At 38.7% G+C, this 17720-nt stretch overlaps 1 protein-coding gene across 1 annotated transcript in view; it reads right to left on the reverse strand.

Moving 5' to 3' along the window:
• ACOT9 (acyl-CoA thioesterase 9) overlaps positions 1 to 17720 on the reverse strand; it is an 89871-nt gene that overhangs the window by 61034 nt on the left and 11117 nt on the right. Inside the window, exons 3-4 of the mRNA XM_035711937.2 lie at positions 17298 to 17403; positions 13301 to 13719 (exon numbers count right to left, since the gene is read on the reverse strand). Coding sequence (XP_035567830.1) covers positions 13301 to 13356 — 56 coding nt within the window. The 5' untranslated portion in view covers positions 13357 to 13719; positions 17298 to 17403. The remainder of the gene's footprint in view (positions 1 to 13300; positions 13720 to 17297; positions 17404 to 17720) is intronic.

The following is a 17720-nucleotide window of genomic DNA, read 5'->3' on the forward strand; positions in this document are numbered from 1 at the left end:
TATGGACCATTCCTACTGGTCTGTTCTCAGTATGTCACTAACAAATGATATAGCAAGGTCAAAAGTCAAGATTAGGAGAAAAGATATATCAGGCAAATACTTAAAAAATAAAGCTGTATTTGCTGTATTTATTTCATAAAAATGGACTTTAAATTTCATTTTTTTAAGTGAGGGGGGATGGGCAGAGGGAGAAGGAGAGAGAGTCTTAATCAGGCTCCACACCTGGCACAAAGCCCAACGTGGGGCTCGATCTCATAACCCTGAGATTATGACTGAGCCGAAATCAAAAGTTGGACGCTTAAGCTACTGAGCCACCAAGACGCCCTATGGACTTTAAATTTTAAAAACCACTAAAGATAGGGGTGCCTGAGTGGCTCAGTCAGTTAAGCATTTGACTCTTAGTTGCAGCTCAGGTCATGATCTCATGGGTCCAAGGACTGACCCCCCACATTGGGCTCTATGCTCAGCAGGGAATCTACTTGAAAATTCTCTCCCTCTGCCCCTCCCCTCTCTTGCACACATGCACTCTGTCTCTAAAATAAGTAAATCAAACTTTGTTAAAAACCCACTAAAGAGAAATATCAGAGAGGGAGACAGAACATGAGAGACTCCTAACTCTGGGAAACGAACTAGGGGTGGTAGAAAGGGAGGTGGGTGGGGGGTGGGGGTGACTGGGTGACGGGCACTGAGGGGGGCACTTGATGGGATGAGCACTGGGTGTTATTCTATATGTTGGCAAATTGAACACCAATAAAAAATAAATTTATAAAAAAAAGAAAAGAAAACCCACTAAAGATAAAGAACCACAAATATGAGAATAGGGAAAATTCACCATGAAAATATAAAAATTTAAAATATATATATATATATATATAAAAATTTTGATTTTGCTATACCCAGTAACCATCTTAGTTCCAAATGGATTGATAAATTTGACTATTTTAAAATAAAAAACTTCCATATAACCAAAGACACTATTTTTTTAAACCAAAGACACTAATAACAAAGAAAAAAGATCCTAGCCATAGATTTGGTACATGTCTGGAGCAAAAAATAATAAAAAGGAGGGGTGAGGAGTTAGAATAATAAATTGTATAAAAGGGTTACTACAAATGAATAAGAAAAAGATAAAGAAGTCAATTTAAAAATGGACAAAGGTCATGAATTGGCAATTCAAGTAGAATTAAGAATATATGGCAAAGAAACATGAAAAGTTCAACATCACATTAATCAAATTCAAACCATAATAAGATGCCATTTTATACCTATCAGGTAAGCAAAAACCAGAGTCTGAAAATACCAACTGTTGGTGAGGATGGAAGATGCCAGGTAAGAATTCCCATTCACTTCTAGTAGAAGTTATGAGTTGGCACAATCACTCCAGAAAACCATTTGGCTGTATTCCATAAAATCAAACATGCATAAACCCTTTGACCCAGCACTTCTGTCCTAGGTAAAAACCCTATATATTCTTGCTCCTGTACTCAAGGATATATACAAGAATGTTCATAACAGGACTGTTTGAAATGACAGGGAAAAAAAGAAGCAAACTAAATGTGTACCAATAGGAAATTTTTTTAAACCTTAAATCCTCTGAGGAGGAATTTTAATCCTGTCAGTTCATGACACATTACACAAGTCACAAAGTTTCAAGGCCAGTATTCCTTTTTTCCAGAGATATTTAAATGCTTAAAATTTAATATTCCTTTCTTATATCTCTTTCACACTAATTAATAAATGTAAATATTCCAAATGGGAGAAACATGCATTATTGGGGTATTAACTAGAGAAAACTGTGTGGCTTTCTGTCTCCCACGATGGCTCACAGGGTTGAAATGCCTTGTTGAATTTATCATGATTCAGGTATTGGCCCTCAGATATGCAGGTCAAAAACAAGATTTGTCATTTCACTAAAGGTGAAATGTGTGTTCCTAGTAGGACTCACATCAACCAAAAGACTGACATGTGAAATAAAAATACCAATTTCTTAATTCACAATGCGATGTAAGACTGCTTGGGGACCATAAGAAACCCAATTATAGGGACGCTTGGGCAGCTCAGCGGTTGAGCATCTATCTGCCTTTGGCTCAGGTCGTGATCCCAGGGTCCTAGGATCGAGTCCCACATCGGGCTCCCAGCTAGGAGACTGCTTCTCCATCTGCCTGTGTCTCTGCCTCTCTCTCTGTGTCTCTCATGAATGAATAAATAAAATATTTAAAAAAAGAAACACAATTATAATCAGGAAATTTACTGATGAACGTGGAATCTGTTGCATGCAGCTAAGACACACTTACTAGAATGTAAGCACCATGGGGGCAGAGATTTTTTTCACTATTTTTTAGATTTTATTTGTATTCAAGTTAGTTAACATATAGTGTATTATTAGTTTCAGGAGTAGAATTTATTTTTTTTCAGGAGTAGAATTTAGTGATTCATCAGTTGCATACAACATCCAGTGCTCATTATACCAAGTGCCCTCCTTAATGCCCATGAGATTTTTGTCTGATTTTTCTACTGCTATAATTCCAGAGACTAATAACAACTGATAAGATAAAAATCTGTTAAGTAAATGAATAAGGAGAGACTGATGTATCCATCTCAACAATATTCAAAGACTCATCTTAAGATTCAACTACTGGAGTTCTTGCATCAGGGCATTCTTGTTCCAGTATAGTGCCAAATTGAGTAGCACCAATTTTGGCCTCTGAGATTCTTCTTTTTCTATGCTTCCAGTACTGATTGTAGTAAACATCTTTAGTTGCCTATCCTATGGTCATTCTCTTCTAATTCCTTGTTAAAAGAATCCCAGTTTTGTTCTGTGGCTGAAATTGCTCAACCTCAAAGAAAGAATCACAATTTATCTTGGCCAAACACAGCATCTCTGTTCCCCTTTGCAAGATACCTACTGTCCCAGCCTCCCTTGCAGCCACGGGATAAGACATAAAGGGAAGACTTCTGGAGTATTATGGGAAAGATGTTAATTGTCAGATAAAAAGACAGATAAATCCTCATTAGGAGAAAGATTAATTGCTCCTGACCTTTCCTCCCTGCTTGGGAAGCTGATGTGAAGATATGATGCTTGGAGCTACTGCTTAGAGCAATAGCTTGATATTGCTTAGAGCTACATCCCTTCTATGTTCATGAGATGGATTAAGGATGACTGGCAGAAAGGAAGGGTTTTAAAAGCCCAGGTCCTTGATACATAGTAAATTGGTGAATTAGCGCTAGAACTGGCTACCTCCAGGCTTCTGAGGGTTTTTTTTTTTTTTAAGTTTCTATGACTGAGGAAGGAGTTAAGATGGCGGAGGAATAGGGGGACCCTAAGCTTGCCTCATCCCTCAAACACAGCTAAATAAATCATTCTGAATATCCAAGAAATCAATCTGAGGACTGAGAGAGTAAAACTGCACAAATGGAGGTAGATAAACAGCCACCTTGTGGAAGGTAAGAGCTGCAGAGAATTGATTTGGGGGAGAAAAGAACTGCAGGTGCTGCAAAGGGGAAGGAGCCCAGACTATGGAGAGAGAGAGAGAATGCAGGGGATTGCATGCTGACTACCACCAAGTTTTTATAAGCAGTGAAATGCAAAGTCTCAAGTTTTGGAGGTTTGCGACATTGCCAAGGTCATGCCTGGTGGGCTTGGTGGTGCTCCAGTGGGGAAGGAGGACAGAGATGTGGGAGTGGGCAGCATGATCTGAGGATCCCCTGGGTTGCACAGGAAAAAAAAAAAAACTTCCCCTGCTTGGAGTGCATTTGGGAGAGGTGGCACAGCCTCTCCAGGGACAAAAGAGCTGGCAACGCCAATGTGCTACTGTATTCACTGGCATAGGAACAGAGACACAGGTTGAGAGCAACAAACCTTGGTGCTGGCCTTTCTGCTGCACTTCACCATAAACTCTGAAACACTTCACAGTGGTGTGACCGATTTCTGAGACAAATAGGCACTGGCCACAATGCGGCGAAACCCTCTCCCAGAGGACCCACACAGGTCTGCACTGCATGGGTCTCCAAAATATGGAGTTTTGAAACCCAGCCGCACGCCTAAGATAAAATACAGGAGTACTGTGCTGTCTGGGAGGCAGATAGCTCGGGCACAGACAGGGTGAAGGCAGGGATCTGATGGAAGCCAGGAACACAAGAAGGGTGATTGTTTGCTCTTCTGTGAGGGCTTCCTAAAGCATGAACTTCCCACTCCAGGGAGGAGAGAACAGGACAACGCCATTCCATGCCTCACCACCATCAGCACTGACCAACTTCAGTAAGCCAAACAGCAACACCCATCAGAGGCTGGAGCCCCTTACACCAAGCCCCACCCCCTTGTGCCCTGCAGATGTGTCTCCACTAGGGCAAGTCCACCTGAGAATCAGCACAGCAGGCCCCTCCCCCAGAAGACCAGCACAAACTCCTTGCACATACCAAGTCTACTGATCATAGAGTGCTGCAAAGCTTCAGTTCTAGGGGAAATAGGATCTAGCTTCCTTTTTTTGGGTCTAGCTTCTTTTTTAAAAAAAGATTTTATTTATTTACTTAAGAGAGAGAGGGCATGAGCAGAGGGAAGGGCAAAGGGACAAGGAGACTCCCCACTGAGTCCAGAGCCCAACACAGGGCTTGGATTCTCAGGACCCTGAGATTATGACCTGATCTGAAGTCAGACACTTAACTGACTGAGCTACCCAGGTGTCCCAAGGATCTAGCTTCTTTTGACAAGTAAACCAAAACACACCTAGGATCCAGCTTCCTTTTTTTTTTTTTTTTTTGAACTCTTCTTAATATAGCTATTACTCTCAGGAGCAGGAATACAACAGGCTTTCCTAATAATCACACACACACAAAAAAACAGTAATTCAGACAAAATGACAAGGCAGAGGAATTCACCCCAAAAGAAAGAACAGGAAGAAGTCATGGCCAGGGATTTAATCAATACATATACAAGTAAGATGTCTGAAACAGAATTTAAAACAACAATCATAAGGATATTATCTGGGCTTGAGAAAAACAGAAGACACTAGAGAATCCCTTACTGCAGAGTTAAAAAAAAAGCTAAAAACTACTCAGGCCAAAATTTAAAATGCTATAATCTAGATACAAAAACTGAATGGATCCAATGACAATGAGGATGGACGAAGCAGAGGAACAGATCAGTGATACAGAAGATAAAAGTCTGAAAAATAATGAAGCTGAAAAAAGAAGGAAAGGAAGGTATTGGATCACAAATGTAGTCTTAGAGAACTCAGCTGCTCCTTAAAGGGTAATAACGTTCCTACGTAGGAGTACCAGAGGAAGACAAAGAAAAAGGAGCAGAAGGTTTATTTGAGCAAATTATATTTGAAAACTTCCCTAATCTGGGGAAGGAAACAGACATCAGAATCCAAGAAGCAAAGAGAACTCCCATTAAAGTCAACAAAAGCCAGCCATCACCAAAACATAGCATAATCAAATTCACAAAATACACAGACAAGGAAGTAACCCTGAAAGCAGCAAGAGGAAAAGTCCTTAACCTACAAGGGAAGACAGACCAGATTCCCAGTAGATCTGTCCAGAGAAACTTGGCAGGCTAGAAGAGAATGGGGGGATATATTCAACATGCTGAATGGGAAAAATATGCAGCCAAGAATCCTTTATCCAGCAAGGCTGTCACTCAGAATATAAAGAGAGATAAAGAGTTTCCCAGACAAGCAAAAACTAAAGGAGCTCGTAACCACTAAACCAGCCCTGCAAGAAATATTAAAGGGGACTCTATGAGTCAGGGGAAAAAGACCAAAAGCAACAAAGACTAGAAAGGAACAGAGAACATCACCAGAAACACCAACTTTATAGGTAACACAGCGGTACTAAATTCATATCTTTCAATAACTACTCTGGTTTAAATGGACTAAATGCTCCAGTTGAAAGACGCAGGATATCAGAATGGATTTAAAAAAACAAAACCCATTGATATGCTGCCTCCAAGAGACTCATTTTAGACCTAAAGACATCTGCAGATTGAAAGTGAGCAGATGGAGAACCATCTATCATACTAATGGATGCCAAAGGAAAGCCAGAGTAGCCATACTTATATCAGACAAACTAGATTTTAAACCAAAGACTGTAACAAGGGATGAAGAAGGGCATTATATCACAACCAAGGGGTCTATCCACCAAGAATATCTAACATTGTAAATATGCCCCCAACTTGGGAGCACCCAAATATATATATATATATATCAGTTAATAACAAACATAAAGAAACTCACTGGTAATAATACAATAATAGTAGGGGACTTTATTTTTTTTAAGATTTTGTTTATTTATTCATGAGAGACACAGAGAGAGAGAGGCAGAGACACAGGCAGAGGGAGAAGCAGGCTCCATGCAGGGAGCCTGACACGGGACTCGACCCCAGGTCTCCAGGATCAGGCCCTGGGCTGAAGGTGGCACTAAACTGCTGAGCCACCTGGGCTGCCCCATAGTAGGGGACTTTAACACCCACTTACAACAATGGACAGATAATCTAAGCAGAAAATCAACAAGGAAACGTCTTTGAATGACACGGTGGACCAGATGGACTTAACAGATATATTCACGACATTTTATCCTAAAGCAGAGGAATACACATCCTTTTCAAGTACATATGAAACACTCTCCAGAATAGATTACACACTGGGTCACAAATCAACCCTCAACAAATACAAAAAAAAAAATTGGGATCATACCCTGAAAATTTTCAGACCACTGTGCTATGAAACTTGAAGTCAACCACAAGAAAAAATTTGGAAAGACCACAAATACATGGAGGGTATAGAACATCTTACTAAAGAATGAATGGGTGGGACACCTGGATGGCTCAGCCGGTTGAGCATCCAACTCAATTTTGGCTCAGGTTATGATCTCATGGTTGTAAGACTGAGCCCTGTGTTGAGCTTTACACTCAGCAGGGAGTCTGCTTGAAGATTCTTTCTCCTCCTTCTGCCCCCTCCCTCTAAAATAAATAAATAAGTCTTAATTTAAAAAATGAATAGGTTAACCAGGAGATTAAAGAAGTAATTAAAAGTATACATGGAATCAAATGAAAATGAAAACACGAGAGTCCAAAACCCCTCCCAAAGGATGTAGCACAGGCAGGGCTGAGGGAAGTATATTGCAATACAGACTTACCTCAAGAAGTAAGCAAAGTCTCAAATACATAACCTAATGTTATTCATAAAAGGAGCTAGAAAAGGAACAGCAAATAAAGACTAAAACCAGCAGAAGAAGGGAAATTATAAAAATTAGAGCAGAAATAAATGATACAGAAACAAACAAACAAAAAAATAGAACAGATCAACAAAACTAAGAGCTGGTTCTTTGAAAGAATTACTAATAAAATTGATAAACCCCTAGTCAGACATACCAAAAAGAAAAGGACTAAATAAATAAAATCATGAATGAGAGAGGAGAGATCACAACCAACACCACAGAAATAGAATTACAAGTGAATATTATGAGAAACTATATGCCAACATATTGGAAAACCTAGAAGAAATGGATAAATTCCTAGAAACATATATATTACCAAAACTGAAACAGGAAGAAATAGAAAATTTGAACAGATCCATAACCAGCAAGGAAATTGAATCAGTAATCAAAAATATCCCAACAAACAAAAGTCCAGGGCCAGATAGCTTCCCAGGGGAATTCTAGCAGATATTCACTTCCTTAATTAATTAATTAATTAGAGAGAGAGAGAGAGAGAGCGCGCGCTCGCAGGGGGAAGGGGAAAAGGGAGAGAGAACTCAAGGAGACTTCCTACTGAGCACAGAGCCTGACGCAGGGCTTGATCTCATGATTCTGATATCAGACCTGAGCCAAAACCAAGAGTTGGGTACTTTAACCAACTGTGCCACCCAGGCACCCCTCTGCCAGACATTTAAAGAATAGTTAATGCCTATTCTTCTCAAACTGTTCCATAAACTAAAAATGGGAGGAAAACTTCCAAATTCATTCTACAAGGCCAGCATTACCTTGATTCCAAAACCAAAGGCCCCGGGCAGCCCTGGTGGTGCAGCGGTTTAGCGCCACCTGCAGCCCGGGGTGTGATCTTGGAGACCCGGGATCGAGTCCCGCGTCGGGCTTCCTGCGTGGAGCCTGCTTCTCCCTCTGCCTGTGTCTCTGCCTCTCTCTTGCTCTCTCTGAATGAATAAATAAATAAATATTTAAAAACAAAAACAAAAACAAAGACCCCACTAAATAGGAGAATTAAAGGCCAATAATCCTGATGAACATGGCTGCAAAAATTCTCAAAAATATACTAACAAATCAAATCCAACAGTACATTAAAAAAATTATTCAACATGACCAAGTGGAATTTATTCCTGGGCTGCAGGGGTAGTTGAATATTCACAAATAAATCAACATGATTTAGGGATCCCTGGGTGGCGCAGGGGTTTGGTGCCTGCCTTTGGCCCAGGGCACGATCCTGGAGACCCAGGATTGAATCCCACATCGGGCTCCTGGTGCATGGAGCCTGCTTCTCCCTCTGCCTGTGTCTCTGCCTATCTCTGTGACTATCATAAATAAATAAAAAAAATTTTTAAATCAACATGATATATTACATTAATATATATATAATATATAATAATATAATATATTACATAATATATATTATACATAATATATATTTTTTAAAGATTTGTTTATTTGAGAGCGAGAATGAGAGTGTGCATGTATGTGAGTGGGGGGAGGGGCAGAGGGAGAGGAGAGAGAGAATCCTTTCTTTTTTTTTTAAAGATTTATTTATCTATTTATTTATTTATGATAGACATAGAGAGAGAGAGAGAGAGGCAGAGACACAGGCAGAGGGAGAAGCAGGCTCCATGCAGGGAGCCCAACATGGGACTCGATCCCGGGTCTCCGGGATCACACCCTGGGCTGAAGGCAGCGCCAAACCTCTGAGCCACCCGGGCTGCCCCCGTATCCATTCTTGATAAAAACCTTCAACAAAGTAGGTATATATGGAACATATCTCAACATCATAAAAGTCATATATGAAAGACCCACAATTAATATCATCCTCAATGGGGAAAAACTGAGAGCTTTTCCTCTATGATCAGGAACAAGACAGGGATGTCCATTCTTATCATTACTATTTAACATAGTACTAGAAGTCTTAGCCTTAGCAATCAGACAACAAAAAGAAATAAAAGGCATCCAAATAGGCAAGAAAGAAGTTAAACTTTCATTATTTGCAGATAATATGATACTCTATGCAGAAAATCCAAAGACTCCACCAAAAAATTGCTAAAACTAATATATAAATTCCAAAAAGTTACAGGATATAAAATCAATGTACAGATATCTGTTGCATTTCTATACACCAATAATGAAGCAGCAGAAAAAGAAATTAAAGAGTCTATCCCATTTACAATTTCACCAAAAACAGTAAGATACCTAGGAATAAACCTAAGCAAAGAGGTATAAGATCTGTACTCTGAAAACTACAGAACACTTATAAAAAGAAATTGAAGAGAACACAAGGAAATGGGAAAAAATTCCAAGCTCATGGATTAGAAGAACAAACATTGTTAAATGTCTATATTACCCAAAGCAATCTACACATTTAATGCAATCCCTATCAAAATACTAATAGCATTGTTCACAGACCTAGAACAAACAACCCTAAAATTTCTATGGAAGCACAAAAGATCCTGAATAGCTATAGCAACACTGGAAAAAAAAATGGTGGCATCACGATTCTGGATTTCAAGCTATATTACAAAGCTGTAGTCATCAAGATGGTATGGTACTGGCACAAAAACAGACACATAGATCAATGGAGCAAAACAGAAAGCCCAGAAATGGGCCCTCAACATTATGGTCAACTAATCTTTGATGAAGCAGGAAAAAAAATATCCAATGGGAAAAAGAAAGTTTCTTCAACAAATGGTGTCAGGAAAACTGGACAGTAACATGCAGAAGAATGAAACTGGACCACTTTCTTACACCACACACAAAAATAAATTCAAAATGGATGAAAGACCTAAATGTGAGACCGGAAACCATCAAAATCCTAGAAGAGAACACAGGCAGCAAATTCTTTGACCTCAGCTATAGCAACTTCTTTCTAGACAGGTCTCTGGAGGCAAGGGAAACAAAAGGAAAAATGAACTTGACTTCATCAAGATAAAAAGTTTCTACACAGCAAAGGAAACAATCAATAAAACTAGCAGGCAGCCTATAGAATGGGAGAAGGTATCTGCAAATGACATATCTGATAAAGGGTTAGCATCCAAAATCTATGAAGAACTTACCAAACTTAACATCTAAAAGACAAATAATCCAATTTAAAAATGGGCAGAAGTCATGAATAGACATTTGTCCAAAGAAGACATCCAGATGGCTAACAGACACATGAGAAGATGTTCAACATCACTCATTATCAGGTAAATACAAATCAAAACTATGATAACACCTAACAACAGATGTTGGGGAGGATATGGAGAAAGATGAACCCTCTTACACTGTTAGTAGGAGTACAAACTGATGCAGCCCGACTGTGGAACAATATGGAGGTTCCTCAAAAAGTTAAAAATAGAGATGCCAAAAAAAAAAAAATAGAGATGCCTGGGTGGCTCAGTAGTTGAACATCTGCATTTGGCTCAGGTTGTGATCCTGGAGTCCTGGGATCAAGTTCCGCATCAGGATCACTGCAAGGAGCCTGCTTCTCCTCTGCCTATGACTCTGCCTCTCTCTCTGCATCTCTCATGAGTAAATAAATTTTTAAAAAAAAAATTAAAAATAGAACTACCCTGTGATCCAGCAATTGCACTACTAGGTATTTACCCAAAGGATACAAAAATACAGATTCGAAGGGGTACATGCACCCCAATGTTTATAGCACCACTATCAATGATAGCCAAACTACGGAAAAAACCCATCAGTGTCTATCGATTGATGAATCGTTAAAGAAAATGTGAGATATATATACATATATATATATATGAATATTACTCAGCCATCAAAAAGAATGAAATCTTGCTATTTGTAATAATGTGGATGGAGCTAGAATGCATTATGCTAAACCAATTAAGACAGAGAAATACAAATATGATTTCACTCATCTGTGGAATTTAGGAAACAAAACAGATGAACATACAGGAAAGGGGAAAAAAGAGAGGGAAGTAAACCATAAGAGACTCAACTATAGAGAACAAACTGAAGGTTGATGGAGGGAAGTTTTTTTTATTTTATATATATATAATATACAATATATATTTTATATATTATAATTTTATAATATATATAAAATATATATTTTTTATTAAAGTTCGATTTGCCAACATATAGCATAACACCCAGTGCTTATTCCATCAGGTGCCCCCCTCAATGCCCATCACCCAGTCACCCCATCTCCCTGCCCACCTCCCCTTCCACCACCCCTTGTTCGTTTCCCAGAGTTAGGGAGTCTCTCGTGTTTTGTCACCCTCTCTGATATTTTCCACTCATTTTCCCTCCTTCCCCCTATAATCCCTTTCACTATTTCTTATATTCCCTGTATGAGTGAAACCATATAATGATTCTCCTTCTCCGACTGACTTACTTCACTCAGCATAATACCCTCCATATTCATCTATTTATTTATGACAGAGAGAGAGAGAGAGAGAGAGAGAGAGAAAGAGAGAGAGAGAGAGGCAGAGACACAGGAGGAGGGAGAAACAGGCTCCACACCGGGAGCCAGACGCGGGACTCGATCCCGGGACTCCAGGATCGCACCCTGGGCCAAAGGCAGGCGCTAAACCGCTGAGCCACCCAGGGATCCCCGTATTCGTCGTTTCTAATGGCTGAGTAATATTCCATTGTATATACAGACCACATCTTCTTTATCCATTCATCTGTCAGTGGACACCGAGGCTCCTTCCACAGTTTGGCTATTGTGGACATTGTTGCTATAAACATTGGGGTGCAGGTGTCCCAGCATTTCCCTGCATCTGTATCTTTGGAGTAAATACTCAGTAGTGCAATCCCTGAGTCATGGGGCAGATCTATTTATAACTCTTTGAGGAACCTCCACACAGTTTTCCAGAGTGGCTGTACCAGTTCACATTCCCACCAACAGTGCAAGAGGGTTCCCCTTTCTCTATATCCTCTCCAACATTTGTTGTCTGATGGAGGGAAGTTTGTGGAGAATGGGCACCCATTTAGGGTGATGGATATTAAGGAGGGCACTTGTTATGATGAGTATTGTGTGTTGTATGTAAGTGATGAATCACTGAATTCTATTCCTGAAACCAATATTACACTATATGTTAACTAACTAAAATTTAAATTAAACTAAATTAAATTTAAATTTAGAGGAAAAAAATAAAAAAATAAAAAAAATAAAATAAAGTTTAGGACTTAATCCACTATAAATAGGTTATTCTGTTAGCTGTAGTTAAAAGTATTCCTAACTGATACAATGATCAGGTTCATTATAAAATATACCACCACTCTTTAGGTGTGTTAATTCATTCAATTAGTTTATAGTCAAATATTAATTGGTCTGGGATATAGTTTGCATATCTCTACTTGATTTCAAGTTTCACTTTCAGAGGCTACCCTAACTTCTCTCATTTCTAATTCCACTACCCTAATCATGCAACCACTTCAACTGTCACAGCACTGAATACCTCAGGTCTGCTTTCCCAGCACTCCTTTCCCTGATCTGTTACTTCTTCCAAATCTTTCCAACTTGTGCGAGGTTGCAGGCATTTCTGAATCAAAATAATCTCTTTTATTGAGATAAATAATTGATTTCATTGTTGAAAGAATCAGAATACAATTGATGCTATCATCAACAAAAGCTATTAGAATTCCATTTGTGGGAGTTTGGATACTATGTTCATTTACTTATTCTTTATCTTATTCCAGTTTCAAGAGGTGGTTTCTTACCTAACAGAGGAACAACAGTAGTCCTATATTTCCATTTGTCCTATTTATTCTTTGTTCCTTTTCCCCTCTTTTCTCGTCTTCCTTTGGATTATGTTTTGAGTCCCTCTTATCTCCTCTATTGACAAATTACCCACACCTTTTAAATTTTTTCAGCAATTGCTCTAAGCTTTACAATATGCATCTTTAACTTATCACCATCTACCTTTGAATGTTACAGCATTTAACACACAATGTAAGAATCTCTTAATGATATACTTGCATCCTATCTCCTCTATTCTTTCTGCTATTGTGCTCATACATTCTACCTCTATAAATGTTATAAATCCCATAATATACTGTTTTTATTTGTACTTTAAGTAGTTCTCTCTCTTTTAAAGATATTAAAAATAAGAAAAATGTCTGTTATATTACTCACATATTTACCATTCTTTTGTGTAATTCATGGGTCCATCTAGTATCCTTTTCCTTCATGCCTAAAACACTTCATTTAGCATTCCTTGTAGTAGAAGTTCACTAGTGATGAATTCTCTTGGCTTTGGCTCAACTGAAATGTCCTTATTTTGCCTTCATCTTTGAAGAGCATTTTCATTGGATACAAAATTCTAGGTTGACAGTGTTTTTCTTGTAATACTTTAAAGACATTCCACCATCTTCTGGTGTGCATTATTTTTGATGACATACCAATGATTAATCTCATCTTCAAGATTTTCTCTTTATCACTGGTTTTCATAAATTTAATTCTATAGTGCCTTGATGAGGTTTGTGTTTATGCTGCTTGTGGTTCACTGGGATTCTTGATATGTTGAAGAGAATTTTCAGCAGATTCAGAATAATCTGGAAGTTGAACAAGATAATTACAAAATTGTACACTGTGTTTCATTCTTAACATGTTGTTAAAGGTAAATGAAGAGTGCTTAACCACTATTCGCAGCTCCTAAGCAGCTTCTTCTTTTTAACCATGGCTTCAGAAACCAGGTACTGAAAAGAAAGTTTGGGAAATTGTTCTGTCTGCTGTCCTGATCAGATTCTAAACACTGTAATTGCATAATTTCCCTCTATGTGGCATAACTGTAAAATACCTGTAAAAAGGAGAAAGGAAAAAAGTTGTGTGAATTAGTATGTTTTGCATAATGGCCTTTTCAACATTTTCTCCTATTTTCACTAAGCTGTTTCTTTTTTTAAAAAATCTCCAGGTATGGTTTATAGTTGAATATTAATCGGGTTGTGGATGAGGTCCACTTCTAAAGTGAGACAGAGCTGTAAATAATTTATCCTGGGGATGTGTTCTGGATTGGACCTTGTCAACATGATATCTGGCCAGGCAGATAAAACACTCCAGGCAGAGTATAATAAGGATTACAATACTGACTGCCCAACCTCTATAATGATTCCTGATTCTATGACCACTGGGGCAGGCCTTGTTGGTTGGCAAATGTTAACAGAATTACTACACAATTATTATTCATGAGGAAGGTCAAAGCTTCATGATAAAGGGCAACAAATAAGAGAATGATCCTGCATAAGGGCAGGATAAAAATAGGGTTAGAGATAAATCCTTCTCTCTCCTTATTGAACCATTCATAGTTATTATTCCTAATTCAAAAATTATTATATTTCTTATATCACCAGCTAGACAGAAAGGAATTAACATATAGAGGGTACCTACTATATTCTAAGCACTCTATGAAGGGTTTTGATAACATTATTTAATATTTACAACTATAGGAGGAGGAAACTATCTAACTCCATGTTACAGATAAGCACACTGAGATTCAAGAACCTCCAAAATCACACAGCTGGTAACTGGAATTTGCCTCTAGGTCTGCCTGGCCTCAAAACTTCCTGCTTTAGCTGCCACACAGTGCATTCAGCTCCATCTTCTAAAAAGGACTTCCTGCGGGGCGCATCACTGGCTCAGCTGGAGAAGCATGTAACTCTTGATCTCAGGGTTATGAGTTTAAGCCACATGTTGGGTGTAAAGATTACTAAAAATAAATAAACTTTTTTTAAAAAAAAGTACTTACTGAGTCAACTATCCTTTGGCTTCATGTCAATAGGCTGGCATTCTCTAAGTCACTTGCTTAGATGGAAAAACCCACTCCTCCTGTCACATGATTGAGCGTGTACACTATCTATAAGGGAATAATATGAATGAAGAGCTATGGACCATTTTCAAAGTACTGGGATAGTGCTTGTCTCAGACAGAGTGATGATATTGCCATGTCCCAGATTCACTGACAAGATGTTCAGAAGGGAATCCTCCATGAACACAAAGTCCTGTGGCCTCTGGAACTCTCCTGTCAAGAAGTCTGGATTGGAGTAACTGCTTGCAGCCTCTTAGGTGGCATGGATCTCCTAGTGAGCTGACTGTTTACTTGTCTCACTCAGGCTGTAGGTACTCCTGATCCATATTGTAGAGTCCTACTTATCTGTCCCATCCTTGGGACGGGGGCAAGGGCACGTGGCAGAGGAGGAAGGCTTAGGAAAAGGAAGAAATTGAGGAGACTGGAACTGTCAAGACCAAGCATTCTTTACTGTATTAAAACAAGCCATGTGCTAATGAAACTTAATTTGTGAGAAGTGGACCAAATGTATGGAATGTTCACAGTTTTCTGCCTGAACTCCAGCCTTAGGACAGTATTTTATATACTAGCTGTTTTGTAGTTTTCTATTTTTGCCATAATATCTATGAGATATAGTAAAAGATCTCTTGACTTAGAATCAGGAGACCTCAGCTGTATTTCTGACTCTGCCACCTTCTAGCTGTGTGACCTTAGACAACTACTTTACCCTCTCTGGGCTTCAGTTTCTTAGCTATTAGATGAGAAACTGGTACTAGTGACTCACTATCATTCTATGTTTCTGTGGTGACAGAAATCTCAACAGTGAGGCTGGAAAGCTTTAAAGAAAAAAAAAACCTTATTATTCCAGATTATATTCATCTAGGCTAGCTTTATTTAAGTGGCTGATTTCATTCCCAGTTTTCCCTGAAGCTATGGAATAGAAATCCATAATGAACCATTTTTTTAGAATAACAACAAATACCTTTTTAATTTAATAAAATCTAGATGACAAAACAGAATATATATTTAAAAATGAATTATAATATATAGTAATTAAGACTAAATGAAATCACATCTGTAAAATGCCAAGTAAGGCATGCCATGCACAATAGGCACTAAGAAATGCTAGTTGCATGTATCATTTCTTCCTCTCCTATAGCACCCTCCTATAATTAATCTTTTAAGGAGACCTTAAAATATATTACAGTTCTGGGACACATAGGTGGCTCAGTGATTGAGCATCTGCCTTTGGTTCAGGTTGTGATCCCAGGGTCCTGGAATCGAATCCCATGTCAGGCTCCTGCAGACTCTGCTTCTCCCTCTGCCTATGTCTCTGCCTCTCTCTGTGTGTCTCTCTGAATAAATAAATAAAATATTTTAAACATATATTATGTATATATTTTATATATAATATATTATACAATATTATATATATATATATATATATATATATATATATATATAAACAGTTCTCTCGATTCTATGGTTCTGGGTCCCCTTTTGATCTTCTTGTACCCTTTCTCCTACTTCCATCATCTCTTCAAAAGGAATGACTCACCCTCTTATCCTCTACCTCCAGAATAAGTTCTCAGGTAATAACCTCTGTTGTCTCTAGCAGAATATGCCCAATATCTGCTCACATCAGGTCCAGACCATGGATCTGTTCCTTGTTCCTCAGGTCAGACAGACGCTGCTTGGGTGGAGTTCACTCCCTTGCCCTTCCTTCTTTGAAGTATCCTCTATTTTCCTGGATTCACAGTTAACACTTAATTGCCAGTTTATGAATGGTACAAAGATTAGTAAACTGGATTCTGAACTTGAAAATCTATCGCATGTACCCAGGGGCCATAGGGAAAAGAGGGGGTGTCTTATACTTTGTGTACTAACAGGCAATTATTTCCTATGATCTTCCTGAGTAACCTCCATACCCAGATTCAAAGAGCTGATACTTTTGGAGACTTAAGGATGGCTGACTGCACTTTGCAGGTTTCCTGAGTATTTGTAAGGGGTTAAAGCCTTGATCCCTGCACTGAGAGCTGGGCAGTCGTCTTCCCTTCAGACAGGACTTCAGAAGGGGAGAGAGAGAGGGTTGCCTAGAGGAGGTAGGCGACACTGGATGGGTGATAAACTGTGTAGCTGCCCCCTCAGTTCTGATTGTTCTGTCCCTTTTGTCTAGGAGGCTGGATCCTTTCCATCCATAACTACAACCTGTAATGTTTAACTATAATCCGCTGGAGAGCAGGGACTAGGCCACGTTTATTTCATATTCCCCAAGCACAGTGCATGGGAGGAAACAGACCTTAATAGATGTTTGTTAGATGTTAAATTTAAAAACAGGCTTTTACTGACCTTTAAGTGCAGACAGACCTCAAGGTGACCTCCATGATCCTGTCTCCAGTTGTTTACGCTTTTGTGTGATCCTCTCCGCTTGTATATAGGCAGCACCTGTGACTTGCTTTGAATCAAGAAAATATAGTAAGGATGATGAGGTGTCATTCCCATGATTATCTTACATTATGGAAAACCCTCTCTTGACAGGCAACAAAAGCAAAACTAGACAAATGGGACTACATCAAACTTAAAAACCTCTGTATATCAAAGGAAACAATCAAAAGAGTGAAAAGGCAACCTAAGGAATGGGAGAAAATATTAGCAAATCGTCTATCTGATAAAAGGTTAATATACAGAATACAGAAAGAACTCATACAGCTCATCCATAAAAAACAAATAAACTTTAAAAATGGCCAAAGAACTTATATGGACATTTTTTCA

The sequence above is a fragment of the Canis lupus genome, chromosome X (assembly GCF_003254725.2).
Source record: "Canis lupus dingo isolate Sandy chromosome X, ASM325472v2, whole genome shotgun sequence".
Lineage (NCBI taxonomy): Eukaryota > Metazoa > Chordata > Mammalia > Carnivora > Canidae > Canis > Canis lupus.